Here is a 24,149-nt window from a genome sequence, read left to right on the forward strand (position 1 = left end):
GGGGCAACAGCCGCTGCCCCTTCAAGTCTGACTGCATTTACCTGCACCAGCTCCCGGATAAGGCACCGTCCTCGGATCCTCCCTGCCCTGGGAGTTTACAGCTGGCTCCCAGGAGTGAGGTGGTAACAGCAGGGATATGGAGTGTTTTATAACAAATGTCTGTGACAAATGGAAAACCTCTATGTGTAAGATGTTAATGGAGCCCGCTTAAATGTGGCACCTGCCCAGTCTTACGGGGGAGCCCAATTCCATTGTTCTAGGGGCAATTAGGGTTGAAGTGGATAACTTTTCACTGATTTTTCTCTTTACTCCCAGGTGCTGGGCCCAACAGCACTGCTAGAGGACAAAATGTTCACAGATTATATTCTGGCCATGGCCTTCTGGGGTTTTGAGTTCCTGCTGGATCCCAACAGTTCTTACCTGCAGCCAGGATCACCGTGTAGGGGATGGGGTGGAGGGGCAGGGTTTGCTGGGTGGTAGGTCTTTTCCCTTTTGGGGTTTGTTGGGGGATGAACGTACCCAGCCCTCCATCTCCATGAACGTGGGAAGAAGGGTGGAGGGCTCTGGATGAAGGGGAATTGTTCTCATTCTCTTTCTAGCGACTTGGATTTTAACTTTGCTCTTTTGTGGAAGGATTCTGAAAGAAAACCAATAAAATGCACCTAAGCCACGACGGCTGGTGTCTGAAGAGTGTCTGCTCATAGCCCAGGCGCCCTAACCCCATCCCAACCAAACGTGGTTTCTGCATTCAGTCTGTTGCTGTATCAACCGTCATTTAGCCTCTGGGAAATTTCACTTAACACTCATAAGAGTATCAGTGGAAAGGGGGTAACTAACATCTTAGTATTATAAAAATAGTAATGATGTCACAGATCCCATAAAAGTATGTGGAGGATCCCCCAGCGTTATTGAATGATGCTTATAAATGTCCTCCCTGCTCTCCTTGCATTGGCAAGAATGCCGACCTTGGTGGGTACAAATTAGAGCCACCACAAAGTAAAGCTGGTAGTTGAGGATGGATGGGCAAGGCACTGAAGGCTGTTAGCACCCTGGCTCTGCCCACTCCTTGTCAGGGCCGGCCCTCATCATTCGAAGGCCAAAAACACCTATAAAGTTAAAATTGCTAACTTGATATAGAGGTGCCTAGAGAAAGTTTCTTGGCTATTTTGGCCTTTGTGAAGCAGGTACTAAGAAATACTCCTTAGTCTTTTCACACACTTGAAATTATTTGGGGGACATTTTAAAAATATGTATTTATTTATTTTTAGAGAGACAAGAAAGGAGGGAGAGAGGGGGAGAAACATTAATGTGTGAGAGAAACATTGATCAGTTGCCTCTCACACTCCATCAACTAGGGACCTGGCCCACAATCCAGGCATGTGCCCTGACTGGGGATCAAACCAGAAACCTTTTGGATGCCAGGCCAGCGCTCAGTCCACTGAGCCACACCAACCAGGGCAGAAAAAATTTTAAATTTGGTTCCAATGGAAATCAGATCCAACTCAAAATATTTCTTGTGGCTGCCTATACTATTCAGAGGAACAGCTAAGTTCCCTTCTATGACCATAGACCTCGTAAGATCTGGTTATTTCTCTGATCTCATGTCTTATTACACTTCAGCCACATTTCTGCCCCAGGGCCTTTACATTTGCTGTTCCTTCTGCTTGAAATGGTCTCCTCACAGACCTGACCACCTATTTAAAATTACCTCTCCCTTCCCTGCTATATTCTTCTTAATAAAAACACTTATAAGAAGTGCTTATAAAAACTTTAAGAAGAATATAGCTTTATTCTTATAAAAGCACTATCACAGTGAAACATTCTATTATTTACTTATTTAGTTATCTGTTTCTCCACACTTGAGTGTCAGCAACTAAGTGAACAAGGGTCTTTGTTTTGTTTCCTGTATCCCCAGCTCTAGGTGCACAGTAATGATTTGTTGAATGATATTCTGGGGTTGCAAGGATGGTACAACATTCACAAGTCAATAAATGAGATTCACCACATAAACAAAATAAAGGATAAAAACCACATGATCACATCAATAGATACAGAGAAAGCATTTGATAAAATCCAGCACCCATTTATGATAAAAACTCAGCAAACTGGGATTAGAGGGAACATACCTCAACATAATAAAGGTCATATATGACAAACCCACTGCCAGCATCATAGTCAATGGGCAAAAACTACAAGGGTTCCCCTTAAGATCGGGAACAAGATAAGGATGTCCCCGATCTATTTGATGTCTATATGATGTTCTATTCAACATAGTACTGAAAGTCCTAGCCACAGCAATCAGACAAGAAGAAATAAAAGGCATCCAAATTGAGAAAGAAGAAGTAAAACTGTCTTTATTTGCAGATGACATGACACTGTACATAGAGAACTGTGGTGGACCCTGTCCTGCGGAGTCCTCTGATTCACCATGGATGAAATAATGTCTGAAATAACAAGGCATTCCAGACACCAAGTGCTGTCCAGAAGGCGATTCTCTCTAGTGGAGAATGCCCCGAGCCCTTCTCTGAAGTGGCTTTTATTGAGAACAATATGTGCAGGAGTATACAGCATGTATGCAAAGCTTATCAATCAATGCCCAAAGGCTATATTTACAGAAAACAAAGATCATAGGTAACAATTGAAGAAACACAGATTTGTCTCAGGTCAGGGTCTGTAAGACATGCTGAAGTCAGATGGTCATTAAGGTATGGCTCCTGAATTCAGGAATTCACTCCTGTTTAGAGCTTAAACATCTGGTTTGTCCTTACTAGGGCAGTGCAAAGCAGATGGATACAATGCATTCCTCAGGCCAGATTTCCCATGGGAACCCTCGATGTTAGGATCAGATCACACCTGCCTCCCAGCATTCCCAGTTTTCTGGTTGAGACTTACAAGGCCTTTTTCAAGGCGTCTTTTGCGGGACTACAATTCCCAATAGCACACAAAGTGGTCCCCAACAGAGAACCCCAAAGATTCCACCAAGAAACTACTAGATATGATAAAGAAATTCAGCAAAGTATCAGGATACAAAATTTATATCTAGAAATCAGTTGTATTTTTATTTTTAATTATTTTTAAATTTAGAAATCATGTTTATTATATTACAGTTGTCTCAATTTTTCAGAAATCAGTTATATTTTTATATGTCAAAAACGAACTAATAGCAAGGGAAATTAAGCAAATAATCCCATTCACAATTGCTACAAAAAGAAAAAAATACCTAGGAATAAACCTAACCAAGTATGGAAAAGACCTGTACTCAGGAAATTACAAGGTGATGAAGAAAGAAATAGAAGAAATACAAATAAGTGGAAGCACATATGTTTATGGATAGGAAGAATTAACATCATTAAAATGTCCATACTACCCAAAGGAATCTATAGATTCAATGCAATTCTTAGCAAGATTCCAATGATGTATTTCACAGAACTAGAACAAATATTTCAAAAATTTATATGGAACTGCAAAAGGCCCTCGACAGCAACAATGATCCTGAGAAAAAAGAACAAAGTTGGAGGAATCATGCTACCTGATATGAAACTATACTATAAGTCCATAGTAATCAAAACAGCGTGGTACTGGTATTAAAACAGGCACATAGATCAATGGAACAGAATAGAGAGCCCAGAAATAAACCCACACCTTTATAGTCAATTAACATTCGACAGAGGAAGCAAGCACATACGGTGGGCTAAAGACAGTTTATTCAAGAAGATTGGGAAAATTGGACATATGCATGTAGAAAAATGAAAATAGACCATCTTCTTACACTATACATGAGAATAAATTCAAAATGAATCAAAGATTTAAATGTTAGACCCAAAACCATAAAAGTCCTAGAAGAAATCATAAGCAGCAAAATCTTGGACATTGCTTGTAGAAATTTTTTTGTCAAATATATTTCTCCCCAGGCAAGAGAAACAAAAGAAAAATAAACAAATGGGCCCTCATCAAACTAAAATATTTTTGCACAGCAAAGGAAATCATCAACAAAATAAAAAGACAATGCACAGAATGGGAGAACGTATTCGCTGATACATCTGATAAGCAGTTAATATCCAAAATTTATAAAGTATTTACAAAACTCAACACCAAAAAAACAAACAACCCAATTTAAACAACAGGCGAAGGACCTGAATAGGCACTTGTCCAAAGAGGACAAATGGCCAAGAGATATATGAAAAGATGCTTAATGTCACTAATCATCAGAGAAATGTAAATAAAAACCACAATGAGCCCTAGATGGTGTGGCTCACTGGATTGAGTGCCAGCCTGCAAACCAAATCGTCACCAGTTCGATTCCCAGTGCAGGGCACATGCCTAGGTTGCAGGCCAGGTCCCCAGTTCTGGGCACGTGAGATGCAACCATACATTGATGTTTCTCTTCCTCTCTTTTTCTCCCTCCATTCCCTTCTCTAAATATGAAAAAAAAAGGAAAAAAAAGAAAACACAATGAGATACCATTTCACACCTGTCAGAATGGCTATCATCAAGAAATCAACAAAAAACAAGTGCTGGTGAGGATGTGGAGAAAGGGTAACCCTTTTGGACTGTTGGTGGGCATGCAAACTGTTACAGCCCCTATGGAAAGCATTATGAAGATATGTGAAAAAATTAAAAGTGGATTTTCCTTTTGACCCAATTTCTAGGAATATATCTGAAGGGACCCAAAAACTAATTTGAAAGAACATAAGCACCTCTATGTTCATTGCAGCATTATTTACAATTACCAAGATACAGAAGCAGTATCCATTAGTAGATGAGTGGATAAAACTACTATGAGCATTTACACAATGGAATACTACTCGATCATAAAAAAGAAGAAAATTTTACCCTTTGCAACAGTATGAATGGACCTGGAGAACATTATGCTAAGTGAAATAAGCCAGTCAGAAAAAGACAAATACCATATGATTTCACTTGTATGTGGAATCTAATGAACAAACTGAACTGACATGAAAAAAAGAGACAGATTCAGAGGGAGCAGGCTGACAGCTAGTGGGGTAAGGGGAGGTTAGGGGGTGGAGAGATTGACCAAAAAGGAAAAAGGACTCATGGACATGGACAACAGTGTGTTGATTGCTGGGGGTGAGCGAGTATAAGGGGACTAAATGGTAATGGAAAAAATACAATGAAGATTAAATTAAAAATGTATAACTCTATAAAGGAAAATAAAGATTTATTGAATGAATAGATGTGCGTGTGGCAGCAGCAGTTCAGATGATACCCAAAGAAGGGCTTATGGGGTGCTGTGGGGCTCCTCTCCCCTCTCCCCTTATTACTATTCTGTATACTAGGATCCCTCCTGAAAGGGTTCCAGGACCCAATTCCAATGTACGATGTGTGGAAGCTTCCCCACACCAACAAGCAATTCTCAGAGGACAGCAGAGATCGAGGATTCAACTCAATTCTGATACCAGCTTCTTGGAGATAGAGTCAGATTCCACAGGTAAAGGACTCAGTCCCACAGACCACCCTCCACTTCAGAGGCCAGTCCTGCAAGCCTAGGTTGTTACCTGTGCTTCTGACCCACGAGGTTCATATCAGAGAAACTGCGACCCTTTCTTTGGGTTGGATTAGTTTGCTAGAATGGCTCACAGAACTCAAGAAAATCCATATACTCATTAGATTACCGATTTATTAGCAAGGGAATTAAATAACATGAATCAACAGCCGGGTGAAGAGATACATAGAGCGAGGTCCCAAACGAAGAAGCTTCTGTCCTCCTGGAGTTTGGGGCGCAGCAAGAAGGAAGTGTTCTGGTTCCTCAACGGGGAAGCTCAAATAAAAAGGCCCAGGAACTATTCTTTTTGGGGGTTTTATCGAGACTTCATTTAGATAGCCATGATTGACTAACTCATTGGCCATTCGTGATTGATTCAACCTCAAGCACCGCCCCTCGGCCCCACCCCCCCAACCCCCTCAATCAGGGGTGGAACTGAAAGTGTGTCTAACCACCCGATTGGCTCCTGTCGGGTGGGATCCAAAAGTCACCTCATGAACATAACAAGAACTCTTGTCACTTCGGAAATTTCAAGGGGGTTGGGAGCTGTAAGCCAAGGACTGTGCAAGAAGACCAAGTACGTCTGACACGTATATTTCAGTCATCTGAATGAACAAATATCTATGTATTTCCTATAAATCACAAGATTGCACCTCCTTTTGCCGGAAGCCTGCCTCCTCAAAGTTCCTTCAACTGAAATCCTGAGAGGTGCAGCCAACCCGCCCACATATACACAACCAGAGCAAGGCTGCTTCTTGCCTTTAGGAGGAAGTTCTAAGCAAGATCTTTGGCTATAAAGAGGGCGTTAGCTTTTACTGCGACCCCATTCTCAGGGATATTTGTACACCAAATATTTCTGGAGAGGACTAAAACCCGAATAACGGTAATTGATGGCCAGCGAAATAGGTGAGGTTATGATGGGGTGGTAAATTGTGATCAAAGCCTATCGCAAAGACCGTGATCTACAAGCAACATGGGCGTCGGCTAAAATTAAATGATGGTTGGATCCTGAAGTACAACAGGATCCCTGACGTCCTTTCTGTACCCCCATCCTCCCACTTAAGAGAGCAGCGGAGGAAGGTTAAGGACAGCAGCCGAGGATACGCCCCTCCATCAAGCCCCGCTCTGCCTCACTTTCTCTGGTATGACCCCATCCACAAACATACCCCCTTCTTTGTGCCCTCGCCCCTTCCAAGGGTTACTTTCTCGGCCTTGTCAGTTACCCTGCTCTGTTCCATCATTGTCTCGCTGGCCCTGCCCTTCCGGCCTGCCCGCGAGCCACGCGCGCAGGCGCGCTTCTCGCTTCCTTTACTTCCTGGCAGCACGCAGCTCACAGGCTTTCGCTGTCGTATTTTGAATACTGAGGAGGGAATGTGGCGGGCGTGGGAAGGTTCCTGCCGCGGCGTCCGGGCGAGTACTGGAGTCCTCCTCCCTCTCTCCAGGCCTCGGAGCTGAAGCCCGAAACAGTGCGGGACGGGGGTGGTGCGGGAGAGGAGGCGATGCGACTCCCGGGCATGGCAACCCGGGACGCGGCGCCTGCTCAGGCTCAGAGCTCGGACCTGGCACCCTGGGCTCATTTGGAGGCTTCCGCCCGCCTCCTGCTGCAGGCGCTGCAGGCGGGGCCAGACGGGGCGCGGCGCGGCCTGGGGATGCTGCGGATGCTGGGCAGGCGCGGCGGGGAGCCCTTCGCCTGGGGCTCCGTCCTGGAGTCGCTGTGCCGGGAGGAGGCCGTTACGGAGGGCCCGGACTGTCGGCTGCAGTTGTAAGTCGTCTGGTCCGCCGCTGGCGTAGCGCCGGGTGCCGCATTTCACCCTCCACCGTCCTGTGAGGCAGGGGTGGCGCCTCCTACCTCCTCACTGAGGCTCAGTGAGGTTAATTAATTCCCCACTGCGAGCGGACCCTGCCGCGCACCCGGTGGTACGTCGTGAGCACCTACCGTGTGCCGGCCAGTGCCGCGGACCTGGCCGCAAGACACGCCTTCGTCTGGGTGTAAATGAATAGTTACAACTCAGTGTGCTCAAATAGATTTTGATCGCACATCTCTAAGAAATTGAAATCGTACCTTCAATATAGGTATACTTATGTATAAGGTGTATGCGTGTGTTAAAGTACGTACATTTTGACGTATACAAAAATTGAAATTTAAAATGAGATAAATGACAAACATCTGGTTGTGGTAGCTTTATAGTATCAATTTTTCAACTGCATAACATACATTTTATGACGATATCACTTTCCTTAAGGATGGTGTTCTTGATTTTTTTTTTCTGCCTTTTTATGTGACTTACAATTCCTACTAGGTGCAGAGGTGTAAGCCTTGCCATTTTCTTATTTCGTTGTGATTCCGTTATAGATATTCACTTTCTTTTCAGGCGTCCTTATACATGTCCGTTTTGTGAGGGTTCCACTTTCTTAAAAAGAGTTACTGCTGTACTCATTAATGCATTTAACTATTACAGTTAGCTGAAATACGTAGAAAGTAAAAAAAAAAAAAAAAAAAAAAAAAAAAAAAAGTGAGTGCCACCTGCAGCCTCTAGGGGTGTGGAGACCTGGCCTTCTACTCTTGGAAACCCCTGCCTCAGAATTAGTGAGGGCAATCCATGTATTAAACATTTGTAATACTTAATTTCTTGTGTTTTAGATAAGTAAAAACAGAAGTTCTTATATTTTCTTCCCACACTCCACTTTAAATTTATTTCAAGAGATGGGTCAGGAGAACTTTCCAAACCCCCAAATTGGAGGCTATAGAAATGCTTTCCAACTGTCTGGCTTTTTCTGAGCAGAGTAAGGAGATGGAGAATTTAACCTAAGCTTCCTGGATAGAACTGTATTTAAGTATCATTGGTTTCTTTTGTAATCATATGTATTTTATTTTATACATTTAACACTTATTCTGATAAGGGGGGGGGGTCCATGTACCAAAGGGAAAAAAAAGCTAAAAGCCTCTTAAATAGGGTCTTCCACACCTCTCTACTCCCAAATGTGCTACACCACAAATTGACCATTTTTTTAACATACGCTAGTTTTCTCTCTCACTTAGTGTTCGTTTTCCACAAAGTTGTTTTTTTCTCCTCTCACACACATCCAAAGTACCTCTGTGTGTGATGTTGAACAGCTCTTTAAAGTTGTGTATAGGGAGGAGCAGAGGCATGATGGGTGGGGGGCTAGATGCACCCATGACTTGCCACCCTAACAAACCTCAGGTCACCCAGCATCTGGATTTGTGCCTTCACATTACACACAGCGACATTGCTCTGTCCTCAGCAGCCCTTGCTGATATCTGGACACTTGTTCTCAGAGTTAATTCATTCAATAAATGTGTATCAAGTGCCTGCTAGGGGCCAGTGCTTTGCTGGGCACTGAGACACAGCAAAGACACATACTGTCTGTTTCCCAGGAGCTCATTTTGGTGAGAGGAACAGGGCTGGGCAGGTGTCACCCTGTGACTTTCAGGGGAATGCCAGATGGAGCACAGGGCCGCAGACAGTATTGCACAGCACCTTGGAGTATTTTTACATTGTTTGGGCAAGGACCTTTTTTCTTTTTTATGTGAAACAAGCATGAATTTTTGAGCTGAAATAGGAAGTGTCAAAGAGCAGGGCCCAGCATAGAATAATAGATACTCAACACTTGTTGAATGACTTGTGCTGTCCCCACTCCATCCACACTGACTCACAGGTACTGCCTCCCAACCCCCTAACTGTCCATTCCCATCTAGCCTCTAGCTCTGCCTGGTCTGCCCTATGGTCCTTTCAGCAAGACTCTTAACTGCTTGCCTCTCTCTGCTACTCAGGAAACCACTGCTGCTGCGATTGCCCATGTTATGCCAGCGGAACCTGATGTCCCTGTTGATGGCTGTTAGGCCATCGCTCCCTGAAAACAGGCTGCTCCCTCTGCTGCAGATCGTACGGCAGGACCCAAGCCCTGACCCTGATGCCTGGCTCCAGGCCCTAGGGAAATTGCTGCAAAGGGACCTGGGTGTTGGGGTCTCCACTGAGGGAGCGTCCCCACTGTCTGAAAGGTGCCGGAGACAGCTCCGAGACCTGTGTAGGCAGCTGGGCCCAGGGGGCAGGAGGTTGAATTTGGCCCAGTCTCCAGACCGCGAAGTAGAAAATGAGGAGGACAAGGACTCTCAGCAGCCTAGGAAACGAAGAAAGGAGCCAGAGGAAGAGCCCACCAGTCATGAGAGGGAGCGGGCCCCTAAAAGATTCCGGTGTTTGGAAACGGAAGAAGAGGAAAGCTTTGAGGAGGAGAGAGCTGAACGTCAGTCTTTGGAAACTGTGGCAGATGGAGGAGTCACATCACCCATTAAGAACCAGCCTGTTTTGGGGACTGAGCCCACTGAGGCTGGTCAGAGTCTGGAGGTTGCTAAGGGATCAGCTGAGAGTTTGGAGTTGCCCAAAACTATCCAGGTACAAGGGTGAGGAGGCTGGGTTTAGAGTGTTCCTTCAGGAGTAGGTTTATCCAGGGCAAAAGCCGTGGATACTTTCTCAATTTGTCCATGGAGCAAGGGACAGGAGGGTGGGGTTAAGGACATGTAGTCTGCTCTGCAGACTCTGGGGAAGGGAGTTAAGGGAGTTGAGGAACCCTTGACCTAATGATCTATAAGATGATGTTAAAGGGTACCAGTCAAGAGGAGAGGCTCCAGAGCCACCCCGCCTTGCCATCCCATGGGAGTGGGGGCAATGATGCCAGCACCCAGCCTGCCCTCCCAGCCCAAGGCCTGGGTCTACCCCCATTGGGGTGAACACAGAGAAGATGAGTCTAGATAGCTGGATTTGCACGGCCCTTGTCCAGTTTGAGTTCTTAAGCTCTTATCAAGGTTTAGACTTTATGTTCTTGGCACTCTTGAACCATCTTTGCCTACTAGCTCCCTCCAGTTTGGGGTCTTCTCAGGTGAGGGAGCTGGGACTGGGCTTGAGGCCATGCTGAGTAGGGACTTGGCAGTGACTGGACCCTCCTGTACAGGACCAGGTTCCCAGGCTACAGAAGCTGCTCAAGACCTTCGGGGAGGTGAGTGGCTCTACCCGCTCACCATAGCCCTTCTTCACCTTCCTGGACCTCAGCGGCGCTCAGGGAGGCATCAGTGCAGTGAGGCTCAGGCTGTTTGGGTGAGGGGGCTTGGTCTGAAGATCTGAGGACAGTCACTGCAGGGCGTTTCTGGGCCCAAGCACATATTTGTTGTCTGGTAGCACCTTCCTGAGTCCTCAGTCACCCACTCCAGTCGAAGGAGTGGCCTCAGTGACTTTTCATCAAGCACTCTGCCAGCTCTAATGTGGGGTTTGCCTTCCTAGGGGTTGGAGGGGTTGGAGGATGCCCCCCCAGTTGAACTGCGGCTTCTCCATGAATGCAGTCCCAGCCAAGTGAGTTCAGAAAGATTTCCTGGACCTGAGGTTACATCCCCTCTCCCCAGCCTTCTTCCGTTTAACTTCATGTTTCCCTGCCTCATGTGACATTTTTGGAGGGGATTTTGTTCTTTTGTTTTTTGTCTCTCAGACAGTGGTCACCCCGAGTGGTTTTTTTCTAGCTCTTGACTCCACCCCATAGGGCAGCTCTCCCAGTCTTACCTTACCCTTGCCCTACCCCCTCTGCTGCCCAGTTGGGTGTCCTTGCCCTACCCCCTCTGCTGCCCAGTTGGGTGTCCTTGCCCTACCCCCTCTGCTGCCCAGTTGGCTTGAGACAGCCTAGCAGAGGCAGATGGAATGTCCCTCTGTCCTCCCTCCTGCTCGGCAGATGGACCTGCTCTGTGCCCAGCTGCAGTTCCACCAGCTCTCGGACACAGGCCTTCTGCAGCTCTGTACCTGGTTGCTGTCCCTTTCACCAGATCTTAGCCTCAGCAATGCTACTGTTCTGGCCAGGAGCCTCTTTCTTGGACGGGTAGGTGCTTTGGGTGCACTCAGGCTGTCAGGCACAGTTGGGGAGAGAGGCTGAGCCCTCAGAAGGGTGGTGCTTGGGAGAGGATGTTCCAGCCTTGCAGGCATCTGGCCTGTCCAGGCAGCCTGGGGCAGGGGAAGGGCATGGGCCCCTGGATCCTCTACCCATATGACATCTAACTCCTCCTTGAACTTCAGACCATTTCCGAAGGATTGGGCTCAGGGATTTGGGAGCTGGGGAAGGGCGCTCTATGTCTTTTCCAGTGGGTGAGTCTATGTGAGTCCTAGATAAAGAACTTTTTTCCCTCTGTAACATATATCATCATCTGAAATATGTGTCTGAAAACACTTACTGAAGGTAAGAAGAAATGAATTAAATAGTATTTTCTTCCCCATTGGCTGTAGATCCTCTCCCTGACTTCCTCGGCCTCCCGCCTGCTCACAACTTCCCTGACTTCCTTCTGTGCCAAGTATACCCACCCCATCTGCAGAGCCCTCCTAGGCCCCGTGCTCCGGGCCCCAGAAACAGGTAACTCTGGAAACAGCCTTCACCCAGGGTGATCATGGCAGGAGTTGGGCATCCAACGAATAATACACTCGTTACTTCCCTGATGACGCCCCTATAATGAACCGAGCATTCTGTTCCCTGCCTTCCCATCCTCTCCTGCCATTTTCTCCAGACTTCCCCTGTCTACTGTCCCCTACCCAGGTCCAGCTCAAACAGAGTTATTGTGTTGCCTTACAAAGGACGAGGCTCTGGAGACAGACAGGCAGGTTCTAATCCTGGGGTGAGTATACAGGCCTCCACGCCCCCACTCCTTCCTTCTCCCCCTGACCAAGTCTGTCCCTGGCATTCTGGCGTTGGAGCCACTGAGCACCAGGCCCTGTGCCCGAAAGATAGGAGGTGCCCCCTCCCACTGTTGTCTGAACCTGAGTTGTGCCTTCCCACCTGGGCCCTTGCTAGTTGCTGTTCCATGCCTCTTCCTAAGCCCAGGTTCTCCGTCTTCCCTGCCAGGAGCCTGGTGGAATGCGGGCAAGAGGCCGGTGGTCCCAGCTCTTGAGTAGTTCATAACGTAGTTGGAAATTGGCATTGTGGTTATGAGCACGGGCTCTGGAATCAGCCAAGACGTGGTTTTAAATCTCAACTTTGTTTTTTGTTTTTTTAAAATGTATAATTCAAACAGGTTATTCCATATTTCTGAGCATCTCAGAGCTTCTTCATGTGAAAAATGGGGATAATACTATGTCGGATTTTTCTAGATACTAAATGTGGTGATTCATATAAAGATCTCAGTACAGCACCTGGCACTTAGTAAATGCTAAGAAATTGTTATTAAATTGGAATTAAAATTGGGGAGTCAGGACACAGGCATGTAGGAATAATGAGTAGGTAAGACCCCATTGAACACCAACATGAACTATAAAATGCCAAGTATAATAGGAGCAGGGGCAGTCTCAAAAATAATATCAGCCACCACATATTGAGCACTGTCTCTGTGCTTCAGATTCATTATCTCCGTTAGCCTTCATGCAGTCTGGCGGGGTAGGTGCTGCCACTGTCCTAAAGATGCTCAGATAGGCTGAGTTATGTGGCCAAAGGTCCCACAGTGAGCAAGTGAGAAAGGCTGGAATCAAACCCAAGCCTGTGCACCCAAGAAGCCACACTGTGTGACATGTTGCCTTTACAGACAAGCTGAGGACCTTGCAGTAGGACAGGAAGCACAGCTGGAGTGGACCTCGCTGTGGGTGGGGCCCTGCAGGGAAGGCTCGCCTGCTCCAGGAGGCCTTGTGTGTGTCGTCTCATCCATCATTATGTTTCCTGGGCCAACCTCACCTTTTGTACTCAGGATGTGTTCTTGACTTCTGGTTATTTTTCAGGGGACCTTAGTATACCCTACTGCCACATCCATTGTGAGCTCCTGGGGTCTTGGGTTGTGGTTTTCCCAGCACTGAGTACAGGCTCTGCAACAATGGCTCCTGGGCAGCCGGCTGAGTCAGGGGGAGTCGGACTCCTTCCTCTGGTGACAGGGATCTTGGCCGCCCCAGGCCTTGCCCTGCCTTCAGACAGGAGCAGTAGACACCCAGGCTTGGGTGGGAGGCCAGGCTTTACCCATGAGGGCCTGTGCTTTACAGACACATCTTGGAGTTGCCCTGGAAGGAGCAGACTTTCTTGGTGTTGCAGTCACTCCTGGAGCGGCAGGTGAGCAGGCTGCCTTGGGGAAGGGTGGACAAGGAAGTGTTGCAGAGCTGTGGACGGGCAGGCGGCCCCTGGGATTCTGATCCCTTTGTTGATTCAGGGGCAGGCAGGACTGCTGCCCTACAGCAGGGTTGGGGGAGAGACCTGGGGCTTAAAGGCTGATAGCAGAGAGCTGGCTGCCTGGTAAATCCCATCAGTGCTTATAGGCTCTGGGGCCTTGGGGAGGGACTTCTGATGTGTGTGTATAAATTTAGTTTTATTTCTGAATAGGTAATAAATTCATATGCTTACAATTTTGGAAGCTGAAAAAGATAATAGTGATATACCCCAGCCATCCAGATTCCCCTCCCCAGGGTGAATGAGTGTTATTAATTTCAGGGGATCCCTCCTAGAGATGCTTTATATCTACAAGGATGCAGGTATAAATGCACTCTTCCTCTGCTTTTTGCACAGATGGTAACAGCAAGCTCAGTGCTCTGTATTTTGCTTTATTCACTAACAGTATATTTTGGCAGTTTTTCCATATCAGTACCTAAAATTTTGCCTCATTTGTTTATAACTTAGGTGTTGACCTAACCTCTCTCTGTCTCAGTTTCATCTACTAAAGGGAGTGATGATGGCACCTATCACATAAGACTGTGGTGAGGTTTAAATGGGGTAATTGGTGTAAAGTGCTCGAGTGTGCCTGGGTGCCTGGTGCTTAATAATATTTATTAAACTATTATTATAAAGAGCTATTATTATTATGCTAGCAGTAACACTCCTGTGTATCTTCAACCACTAAGCCAGGCTAGGGATCCTTGGCCTCCCTTAGTCCTAATCTGAGCCTTTGCAATGGTTGCCACAATTTTCTGAGACCTATATACCAGCTGTATGTGCATTATCTCATTTAATCATTTTCACAGTCTTCAGAGTTAGATTTTATGGGCCCCATTTTATAGATTTGGAAACTGAGGCTTAGTTTGGTTAAGTGATCTGCACAGGGTCACCTAGTTAAGAAGTGGTGGAATTGGGAATTAATGCAAGGCCTTTTCTTGTGCCACTGTCTCAAATCCCAATGTGTGCAGGTGGAGATGACCCCTGAGAAGTTCGATGTGTTGATGGAGAGGCTCTGTAAAGAGGGGCTGGCAGCCACCGCATCCATGGCCTATGCCAAGCTCCTGCTGACAGTGATGACCAAGTATCAGGCCAGTGTGGGTGTTGATAGGGCCACGAGGGCTGGTCCTGCTGCTCTGAACCTGCCATGGGGGTATACATGAGTTTGCCAGGGAGAAAACTCTTAATGTTAGCCAGAGAAACCACAAGTTCAAATGCAGGACTAGGGAATGAGACTACTTAAGCGTTCACTCATCCAGCCAACATCACTGTGGGCCAGATGCCATATGGGGAATGAACAGTGACCATATCACAGTTGCTACCCTTGACCTGACCCTCTCCCCTAACACCGAGTTAGTCAGAGGGGAGAGAGATGATAAACAGATCATTGTAATATTTGGTAGGAGCCAGGTGAGAGGTATGCACAGGGCTTTTGGTGACAGGAAGAGGGGACAACTAAACCTTGTTTGTGGTTGTGAATTGAGACAGGCTTCCTGACTTTTAAAAGATGAGTGTCAGTCAAGGGTCAAAATGGAGGAAAGGGCATTCAAGGGAAAGCAACCTGTAAGCAACAAGTGTCCAAGGGGTCTACAGGTAGTTCACTGTAGCTGGGACCTAAAAATATGAGAGTTGATGATGGTGAGTGATGAGGTCAGCTAAAATACAAAGAGCTAACACTTGCATAGCTCCTGCTGCATCTCAGGCACTGCTCTAAGTCCTTTACACGTGTGAACTTGCTAGTTTATTACATGTGTTAGCACTATGAGAAGATACTATTAGCTCCATTTTATAGAAAAAGAAATTGAGACTCAGAATGTTCAAAGTAACTTGCCCAAGGTCACCTTGCCAAGTCATGGTAGCGTCTTATGAAGAGCCCAGTAGGTTATGGTGAGGAGCTTGGACTTTATCTTGAAGGCCAGGTATTCTTGGTTGTGGGCTCTTTACCTTTTTCTTGAGAATCACAGACCCATTTGATGATTTGGCAAAAGCTATAGCTCCTCCCAGAAAGAAATGAATACATGAATACACATCTTATGAACACATTGTTCAGGAGGCCCCTGGGTCCTCTAGAATATGCCCTGGAGGGAGGACCTCCAACATGACGCCTCAGGAGTTATTCCAGGTCCTATCAGCTGGAGTGACTTGGTCAGATTCGCATTTTATAAAGAAACCTCTGGCCTCTTTAAGGAGTGGGGATTAGAGAGTGAAGATACAAGGTTGAGACCTATCAAGAGGTTGTAGCAACAGGTTAGGAAAGAAAAAGTATGGCCCAGAAGGAAGGTGGCAGTTGCAGTGGACTGTCTCTGAACACAGTTTCCTCATCTGTAACAGGGAGGGTTGTGAGGATTTTATGAACTAATGCACATAGTGTGCAGCCACATAGCAAGCACTCAGTTGTCAGTTATTAATATGGCTGATTTAGTAAGTTGTGCAATTAGTATTTGGCCCAGGTCCACCTGCATCCAAAGACTTTGCTTCACTATGGTGAAATAACGAGGTTCGATTGTTCAGGACATCATTGTTTCCTTCCATTGTCCTTAAGTCCTAGATTCCTCCCCTTTCTAAGTAGAGCCCAGGGTGGGATGGGAGGGGAGGGATCAGCTGCTGGAGTCCTGACATGATTCTTCCTTCTCCCTAGATCACTGAGACCCAGAGGCTGGGCCTGGCCATGCCTCTGTCACTGAACACCACTTTTCTGAGGAAGCCCTTGCAGGCTGCCCTGAGACATCTGGCCCCCTGACCTTCCACCAAGGGACCACTCTCCTAGAGCACTCTCACCAGCTTCCCGAAGGATACTTCTTTCCTCAGCCCCTCTCCCTGACCCCTCGCCTGGGGGTAAAGGCTGAGCCTTGCCACCCCAGGCATCAACTGTCTCCTGTTCCAGGCTGCAGAGATGCCATCTTGACTTCCCAAGCAGCAGCAGGGTACCAGGCTAAGAGGGCTGGATTTCCAAGGGCTGCTGACCCTGGTTCACTCCTTGTCACTTCTACCTCAGGCTGTGGCAATAAAAACTCTCCTGTAAGCCCCAATAGGGTCACAGCAGGCCCAGAATAGACAAATGATGCTCTGGGGGACCTGTGTGCTCAGCACAAATCTCTTGTGTTCCAGTGTGTGTTATGATCCTTTGTACTGTTCAGACTTGAATAATAATTTATCAATGGCATTTAATAAAAAGTGAGAAGTTTAACAATGTCTTATCAGAAGCAGTCCCTGCATTCCTATTAACTCTGGGTATTCCTCGAAAATCAGCTCACCAACACCCCTACCACCACTCCACCCTGCCCAGTGAGGGGCATTTATTCTCCAGTGAAATGTTCTGTGAGAGGAATGATAGAGTTCTGAAGTTCACTCATTCACATTCTGTGGGCCAAATAATGTGTGATACCACCCACCTCAACCCTATTAGCTGTCTCTTGAGTACCTGAGGGTGTTCATACTGTGGGCAGTATGTGAGGTGGGCAGCAACCAATGGCGGGGGGTGGGGTGGGCGGGGGGGGGGTGATGCTTGAAGGTGGGAGTGACTCAGACTGGAGTTGGAGTCTGGGGCAGAAGACACTTTAGTACGGATAGAGGGATTCTGGGGTTACTATGGACTGAGAAGAGGATGTGGCCAATGGAACATGAAAAGGCAGAAAGGATGTGCAATACTGTGGGCACCTCTGCTTTACATCTTCCCATAGCACCTAGCTAAGTGCCTTGTTCATAGTAAACACTTCACAGGTAGATGTTACTGAAGCAACCGTCGTCGGGTGAAAGTTCTTTACAGTACCTTTCCAGCTCTTCCTCACTACAGCTTTGAGGGGCCGAGAACACTTTTATTGACATGTCCCTTTTCACAACTCCCTCGGAAGCCGGGGGCCCCCTATTAGAGCAAGATAAGGGAGAGATCTGGAGACGCGCGGGCAGGGCAGGAGGAAGTGGACAGAGGAAGTCTGGAGACAAACATGCAGGAATTGCACCCTCTCAGCGGCCTAGTACACGTGACTTACGAGGCTCAAACCCTGGACCTAGCCTCTTCTTACGGGCCTGGCAGCTGCTGGCGCAAAAGAGGAAAGACGGTCTCAAAGTGCCGTGGGGCGTCCAGGACTGCAGCATCTCAGACGGTCGGGGCGCTGATCTAGCTTTACCAAGCGCGGCAGCGCCCTCCAGCGGCTGCAGACGCCGGCGCTCCCGGGGAAACAGTGAAAGACCGCACTTAGAAGGGAAGCCACAAGGCATCTCTCGCGAGAACAAGAGCCCTATTTGAGCGCATGCGCGAACTGTGTTAGTCTCTTTTCCGGTTTTTGCGGCGTACAAAGTCATGAGGTGAGTGACATTTAGGGTGTTATCCGTACTCATCTACACTTCCAGGCACCTCCGTGGGGAAGGAGACCCAACGGATGGGATTGGGGATCCTTGCCCTTGTTTGGCCGCGGGGCATTTCTTGCCGGTCGTCCGTCCGCAGGATACGTGTTCAAGTTCTTGTGTCAAGCCCGGCTGCCAGTGGGGTCCCTCTTTCCTGGGGCTTGCGTCTGGCTCTTGGACGCAAATCTTCTAACCTGGTGTCCGAGGTCCCTGACCACGCCGAGGGTGTCGGACCGCGGCGCCCGGGTGCTGAGCGCAGGTCTTGCTTATCTCTCACAGCAGCAAAGTCTCCCGCGACACCCTGTACGAGGCGGTGCGGGAAGTCCTGCACGGCAACCAACGCAAGCGCCGGAAGTAAGCGCGGGCCTCCGCGGAGGGCAGTCCCTGGGGGGCTTGGGGAGCTGTGGGCCCACGGCTAATGTGTTACTTTCTCTAAGGTTTTTGGAGACGGTGGAGCTGCAGATCAGCTTGAAGAACTATGACCCTCAGAAGGACAAACGTTTCTCGGGCACCGTCAGGTTGGCACCGTTCTGACCCCACCCAGTCCTCAGTGCCCCAGCGTCCGGCTTTATGCCTCGAGGCTGCTCTTGAGCCCGAGGGGGGCAGGCACGCGCGGCACTGAAGTACCCGGGTAGTTCAGACCCCCTGCTCCGGGCAGGCGCGGCTGGACGGACCCCCACCCTGGGTCTTAAAACAAGAGGGGAGGCGTGGGGAGGCCTTGGCCGAGCCCGCCGGCTAGTTTGAGAAGCCAGACTAGCTGTTGGTGAACGTGGACGTTCTGGGTAAGGCTCAGTGGCTGCCGTGGTCCCAGACCCGTTCACCTGCCGTTGGACCCGGGGCTGGGCGTGACCTATCCTGTCCCCACAACCGCAGGCTTAAGTCCACTCCCCGCCCCAAGTTCTCGGTGTGTGTTCTCGGGGACCAGCAGCATTGTGATGAGGCCAAGGCCGTGGACATCCCCCACATGGACATCGAGGCGCTGAAGAAACTCAACAAGAATAAGAAACTGGTCAAGAAGTTGGGTGAGTGTGAGGATGGGATGTGGACAGACAAGTGGTAGAAAAGTGATACTTCTACCATTTGGACTTTAAAATAAGGAGGGTAAATTGGGATCAAAAGGATCTGCTCTCGTTTGTTAACTTGAGTTAAGAAAGTTCTCTTTATCTTTGCTTTGAGAATTGAAGTTTATTACAAGGGAAGGAGGCTAAGCAGTGGTTCTTTCTAAACGGGAGATTTGTTGACTAGTCAAGTGCTGGTGGCCTGAATTGCAATTTCTACTTACGCGCCATTTTAATTTCTTTTTAATCTGTGCTGTAAACGTTTTACAGGGAGGAAATGGATACCCCAGTTGTCATAGTGAGAAAGTAGGAAGGCACCAGATTAACTAGAGTGTGTATTTTCCATTGCAACATGGATTGCGGGTCAGCCTGGGCTTCTGATGCAAGGTTTTATGTGAGTGTTGGACCAGTAAAAGTCCAAAGGGTGGAGATGATCAAACTGGAGTGAGGAGATTAAAAAAACTTGGTACCTGAAGAATAGGGGAGAGTGTGCTGGCTTGGGGCTACTTCTTTGGTTGGTTCACAGAGCCCAGTTTGGAGGTCGGCTTTTCAGGGTCCTAAGCATGCACTGTCTTACTCCCTTTACCAGCCAAGAAGTATGATGCCTTTTTGGCTTCAGAGTCTCTGATCAAGCAAATCCCACGAATCCTGGGCCCAGGCCTGAATAAGGCTGGCAAGTTCCCTTCCCTGTTGACCCACAATGAGAACATGGTGGCCAAAGTTGATGAAGTGAAATCCACAATTAAGTTCCAGATGAAGAAGGTAAGGAGGTCTGGCTGGTTGCATGGGTTAAACTATGGTAACGGATGGGAGGGCCCTGGAGCTTGCCCACTTCTTTAAATAGGAGCCCGGGTTTGCATTGTGTGATACTTTTAAGATATCCCCTATCTTCATGACCTGGGGCTAGAGCAGTGCTCTTTAGGTCAGTGGGAGGGGCAGATGAACCATCTGCCTTTGTATGTTCCCAGTTTTCCCATGTTCTCTTCTAGCCAGCCACCAACTTGATGTGACCTCCTTCTCCCACAGGTGCTGTGTCTGGCAGTGGCTGTTGGCCATGTGAAGATGACAGATGATGAGCTTGTGTACAACATTCACTTAGCTGTCAATTTCCTGGTGTCACTGCTGAAAAAGAACTGGCAGAACGTTCGGGCTTTGTACATCAAGAGCACCATGGGCAAGCCCCAGCGCCTGTATTAAGGCACAACTTAATAAACCATACTGCTACCATTAGCTGTGTCTACCTGTGACTGGGGGGAGGCAGGTGCTTCGTAAGTTGATATTGCATGCCACAGCACAGTGATGGGTTGCATTTTACCCATACTATAAACCAGGAAAGAGATTCTTACTGTCCTCAAAACTGCAGTCTTATTCCAACCTCAGATGTTTATAACTTGTGACAGTACAATTGTTAATCAGGACTGAAGCTTTTCTAATAACTCAGGGGCAGGACTCCAGCCTGCATGCCCCTGGTGCTTAGTGAAGTGGCTTCACACTGGGGATATTGACAGCTCTCAGCAGCATGTTTAATGTATGGCATGTGTATTGGGTTCTTAATGTAAGGGTTTTTTTGTTATTTTTTTAATCCAAGTCATGCATTTGGGGTCTTGGTCTGTAGTCACAAAGTTGTTAGAAATGGAGATTGGGTTCCTAGATGCTTCTGATGGGAGTGCACAAACCATGAGTAATTGGTCTAACATTTGCTTGCCTGACCCTTAATTGAATACCCTGTGTTTAGGGTAGTGTTTTACTGTATAATATTTGTGGGAAAATACAATGTTGTAATTCATAGACCCTGCTGATCTTTTTTCAGGGGATTAATGGGTGGGATCTAGCTGTGAAAGTCTCCAGGCTCTGCCCTCTTCCCTGACCTGAGGGACTTGTGAGACAGTGCTGAGCACTGGAAAAGTCGCTTGCTACACTGGGTAACCCCTGTGACTTGAATGCCTCATTTAGCTTCAGTAAATAAAGGAATTGGGTCATCCCACTAATTTTAATAGAGCCAAAAGGCTAATTCAAAGCATAAAAATGGGCCTTTTCAAAACAAGGTTTATCTGGCCTTAAACTAAACCGTACAACACTCTCACCAAAGACCTTGAGCAGTTTGCCATTGAAGCTTTTAAAAAGTTTACAGGTAAAATAGCTACACTGGAATCAGATGAGCAGTGACTTTCGGTTTTCAGGGTAGGCCTAGTTCTTTTCTGTGGTCTATTGCAGAATTAGGAGTGGTAAAATAGGCTTGAACAATGTTCCCTTACGTAAGAAGGGGAAAACCTGGCTATAAAATTAGGACCCAATTATATTGAGGTTTTATGCATAGTAAAAATGGAAGCTTACCTAAAATTTGGCCATATTAAACATGGTTGAATAACTTTGATTTAGTAATTTCTGAAGTTTTATAATGTAATCGAGGGGTGGGGGAGCAATACTTAAATAGGTCAAGAAAACATGATTTGGTGACTAGGGGAATGCAATACAAGAGTCATGTACAAGTGCGGATATGTTTTATGTCTTGTTTTCTACCACAGAGCTGCTTACAGGGAACTGCATACGGTTAAAAACGGCCATGAGGCAAAGGCATGGAACAGGTGGGCCCCAGCTGCACCTGTGGTGGCCCCTCCTGAGGGCCTTGATGGGCACCCGGGTGCAGTCCACCTCTGAGGTAAAGACCAGAAAGACTGCACCTGCATTGGTCGTTTGTGAATAACGTCATAGTGGAGCAAAGGGTTTTGGAGGTCTCTTGTGAGCTCACATGCATGTTAAATTTGTTGGGTGCAAGACAGTCAGCCAAGTGATGGCCTGTGTGGGCTGAAGTGTTTCTCCCCCCCCCCCCCTGCGCTGCCTGAGTTTGAATTCTGGGAGCCATTTGAGCCTGTTGAGCATCTATTCTCTAAAACTGGTTTTCTGTTTGAAAGTGTGGGTGATGGTGGTACCTACCTGAAAGAGAGTAGTATCAACTTAAAAGCATTAAGTGCTTTGCATAGTACCAGGCACTTAGTACTCAAACAGCAGTGATAAAATGGTGATTTTGTATAGTCATAAACATATGACCTGGTACACAAATGTCAGTCGGGTTTAGGATGGATTGAATGGAGGCAATCCTGAGGACACCTCATTAATGTGCTGATGAACGGGGAGAACAAAATCCCTAACACCCTCTTGTCTGAAGTAAACCAAGGAACAAAATAAAAAGTTTTGGAAACTAAGGTAGGTAAATGGATATGTTTTAGAACTACATGGAAACTTGAATCTGAACCTGAATTTAAGTCAAGCCTACTCCACTTTATAAGCTTGAACCCTATATATTGGGGTAAGGGTCCTTAGAAACCAACCCTACATTAAACAAAAACCCACCACTTTGAGCTGGGCTTTGGGGAATCTGTTCAGAGACATAGTGGCTGCCCCCAAGAGGCCCGCAGCACCTCAAGAGCAAAGGAAAGTAGGCAGAATAGAAAAGTAAATGAACACGTAGGGGGACACTTTCTATTGCAAATGAGGGTTGAGCTATTTCCATCAAATCCCAGCCTGTAGTATGATAGCCCAAAGCTCAGTGTGCACCTGAGTAAGAATTCAGGGTTTAGATATCTGGGGAGCCCCAGCTTTCCAGCAGTTGTGCTACAGGGAAATGAAACCCCCAGGGCAGTGTTCTGGCTTTGACTGGAACTGACAAAAAGATATCACCCCTCCCTTTTCCCTAGAAATAATAGAACACAGAAACGGGGGCAAGAAAGCCAGAACTACAGGTCCCTTCTTTGGGCTCCAGCTTTGTTGACCTGTACAGCTTCCCACAGAACCTGACAGGAGAGCCGCTTCCCTGAGAACCCTGGGCTTTGCGCTCACAAGACCCTTCTTAGCTCCTTGAATTTTCTGCATGAGAGACCTATATTCTTAAAGTTGCCCTGGTTGGTGTGGCTCAGTGGACTTGAGTGCCGGCCTGCGAACCACAGGGTCGTTGGTTCAATTCCCAGTCAGGGCACGTGCCTGGGTTGTGGGCTAGGTCCCTAGTAGGGGGCTTGCAAGAGGCAACTGTACATTAATGTTTCTCCCTCTCACCCTTCCCCTCTGTCTAAAAACAAAACAAATAAAATCCTTTAAAAAAAAAAAAGCTATCTGAAGGCTGATAACTGCAGACCAGTGAAGGCAACAAACCCCACTTGCTGATGCTTCAAGCATAGAATAGATGTAATCACTTATTAGTACAGAGATTAGATTTTGCATCCAGCCCCAGGCCTGGCACATGGTGGGTCCTTAATAAACCAATTTGTACCTCCAGGTCCTCCTTCCACCTGCCTGGAACTCCAAGGTACCCCCCTCATTCCACCAGTTACAGTCTGGAGTCCCTCCAATGTGGTGGACCAAGACAATGGCCACCCGATTATTTAAGTAGTATACCAGGTGCATTGGACTTGGAGTCAGGCAGACCAGGTGTTGTCACTGACAGGCTGAGGGAGAAGAGTAACCTCAGGCTTTTGCATCTGCAAGACTGGAGATTAGGCCAGAACGACCTAGAAAAGTCTAGATTCTAGAGTAGGGTCACTAGATTTAGCAAATGTGAACACAGATGCCCACTTAAGTCTGAATTTCTGACAGACAATGCATGTCCACTGAGGATAGTCTCCCTGCTTATGACCCCTACTCTGTGGTCCCTGCTGTCTGTTTCTCCGGGCAGGCAGGAGCAGCGTGGAATCTGGCTTCCCCTGCCAGCAACCATCCACTTGGGACCTCATTCACTCTCCTCGAGGCTCCTTCCTCCTGAGTCAAGTGAGGGCTAGAAGGTGAGAGCAGTAGCGACACTGTGGAGACTGGGGATTTAGCAGGGGGCCCATCGCAGCAGTTGTGTGACCCTGGGCAAGTCACTTCACCGAAAGAGACAAAGCTATTCCATCCAAGCACTGGTCTCCCAAAGCACAAAAATGCCAAAGGTAGTCTTTAGTTTGAATTTTAGATCATAAGGCAAAATAAATGTCTTTTCTATTTAAAAAATTAAAAAAGAGGAAGAGACAGCAACAGAAAAGCTCTGGCAGCTCTGGGCACAGGTCAGTGCTCAGCTCACAGCTCACAGGGTTTGGAACTGAAAAGCC

At 47.3% G+C, this 24,149-nt stretch overlaps 2 protein-coding genes across 2 annotated transcripts; both read left to right on the forward strand.

Annotated features, from left to right (window-relative positions):
• Positions 1-6,926: 6,926 nt before the first annotated feature.
• FANCE (FA complementation group E) lies at positions 6,927-16,842 on the forward strand. Its single transcript, XM_054568714.1, has 10 exons — positions 6,927-7,265; positions 9,297-9,915; positions 10,472-10,516; positions 10,798-10,866; positions 11,237-11,380; positions 11,782-11,905; positions 12,086-12,164; positions 13,510-13,576; positions 14,641-14,766; positions 16,308-16,842. The coding sequence occupies exons 1-10, from the start codon at positions 7,003-7,005 to the stop codon at positions 16,407-16,409; spliced, it is 1,638 nt and encodes a 545-aa protein (XP_054424689.1). The 5' UTR covers positions 6,927-7,002; the 3' UTR covers positions 16,410-16,842.
• A 1,082-nt stretch (positions 16,843-17,924) lies between these two features.
• RPL10A (ribosomal protein L10a) lies at positions 17,925-20,857 on the forward strand. The gene is made up of 6 exons (XM_054569262.1): positions 17,925-17,974; positions 18,293-18,367; positions 18,451-18,531; positions 18,887-19,035; positions 19,661-19,833; positions 20,098-20,857. Exons 1-6 carry the CDS (start codon positions 17,970-17,972, stop codon positions 20,266-20,268), a joined length of 654 nt encoding a protein of 217 aa, XP_054425237.1. The 5' UTR covers positions 17,925-17,969; the 3' UTR covers positions 20,269-20,857.
• The last annotated feature ends 3,292 nt before the right edge of the window (positions 20,858-24,149 follow it).

The sequence above is a fragment of the Pteronotus mesoamericanus genome, unplaced genomic scaffold (genome assembly GCF_021234165.1).
Source record: "Pteronotus mesoamericanus isolate MK-2021 breed Mesoamerican mustached bat unplaced genomic scaffold, CSHL_Meso_final contig_20, whole genome shotgun sequence".
Lineage (NCBI taxonomy): Eukaryota > Metazoa > Chordata > Mammalia > Chiroptera > Mormoopidae > Pteronotus > Pteronotus mesoamericanus.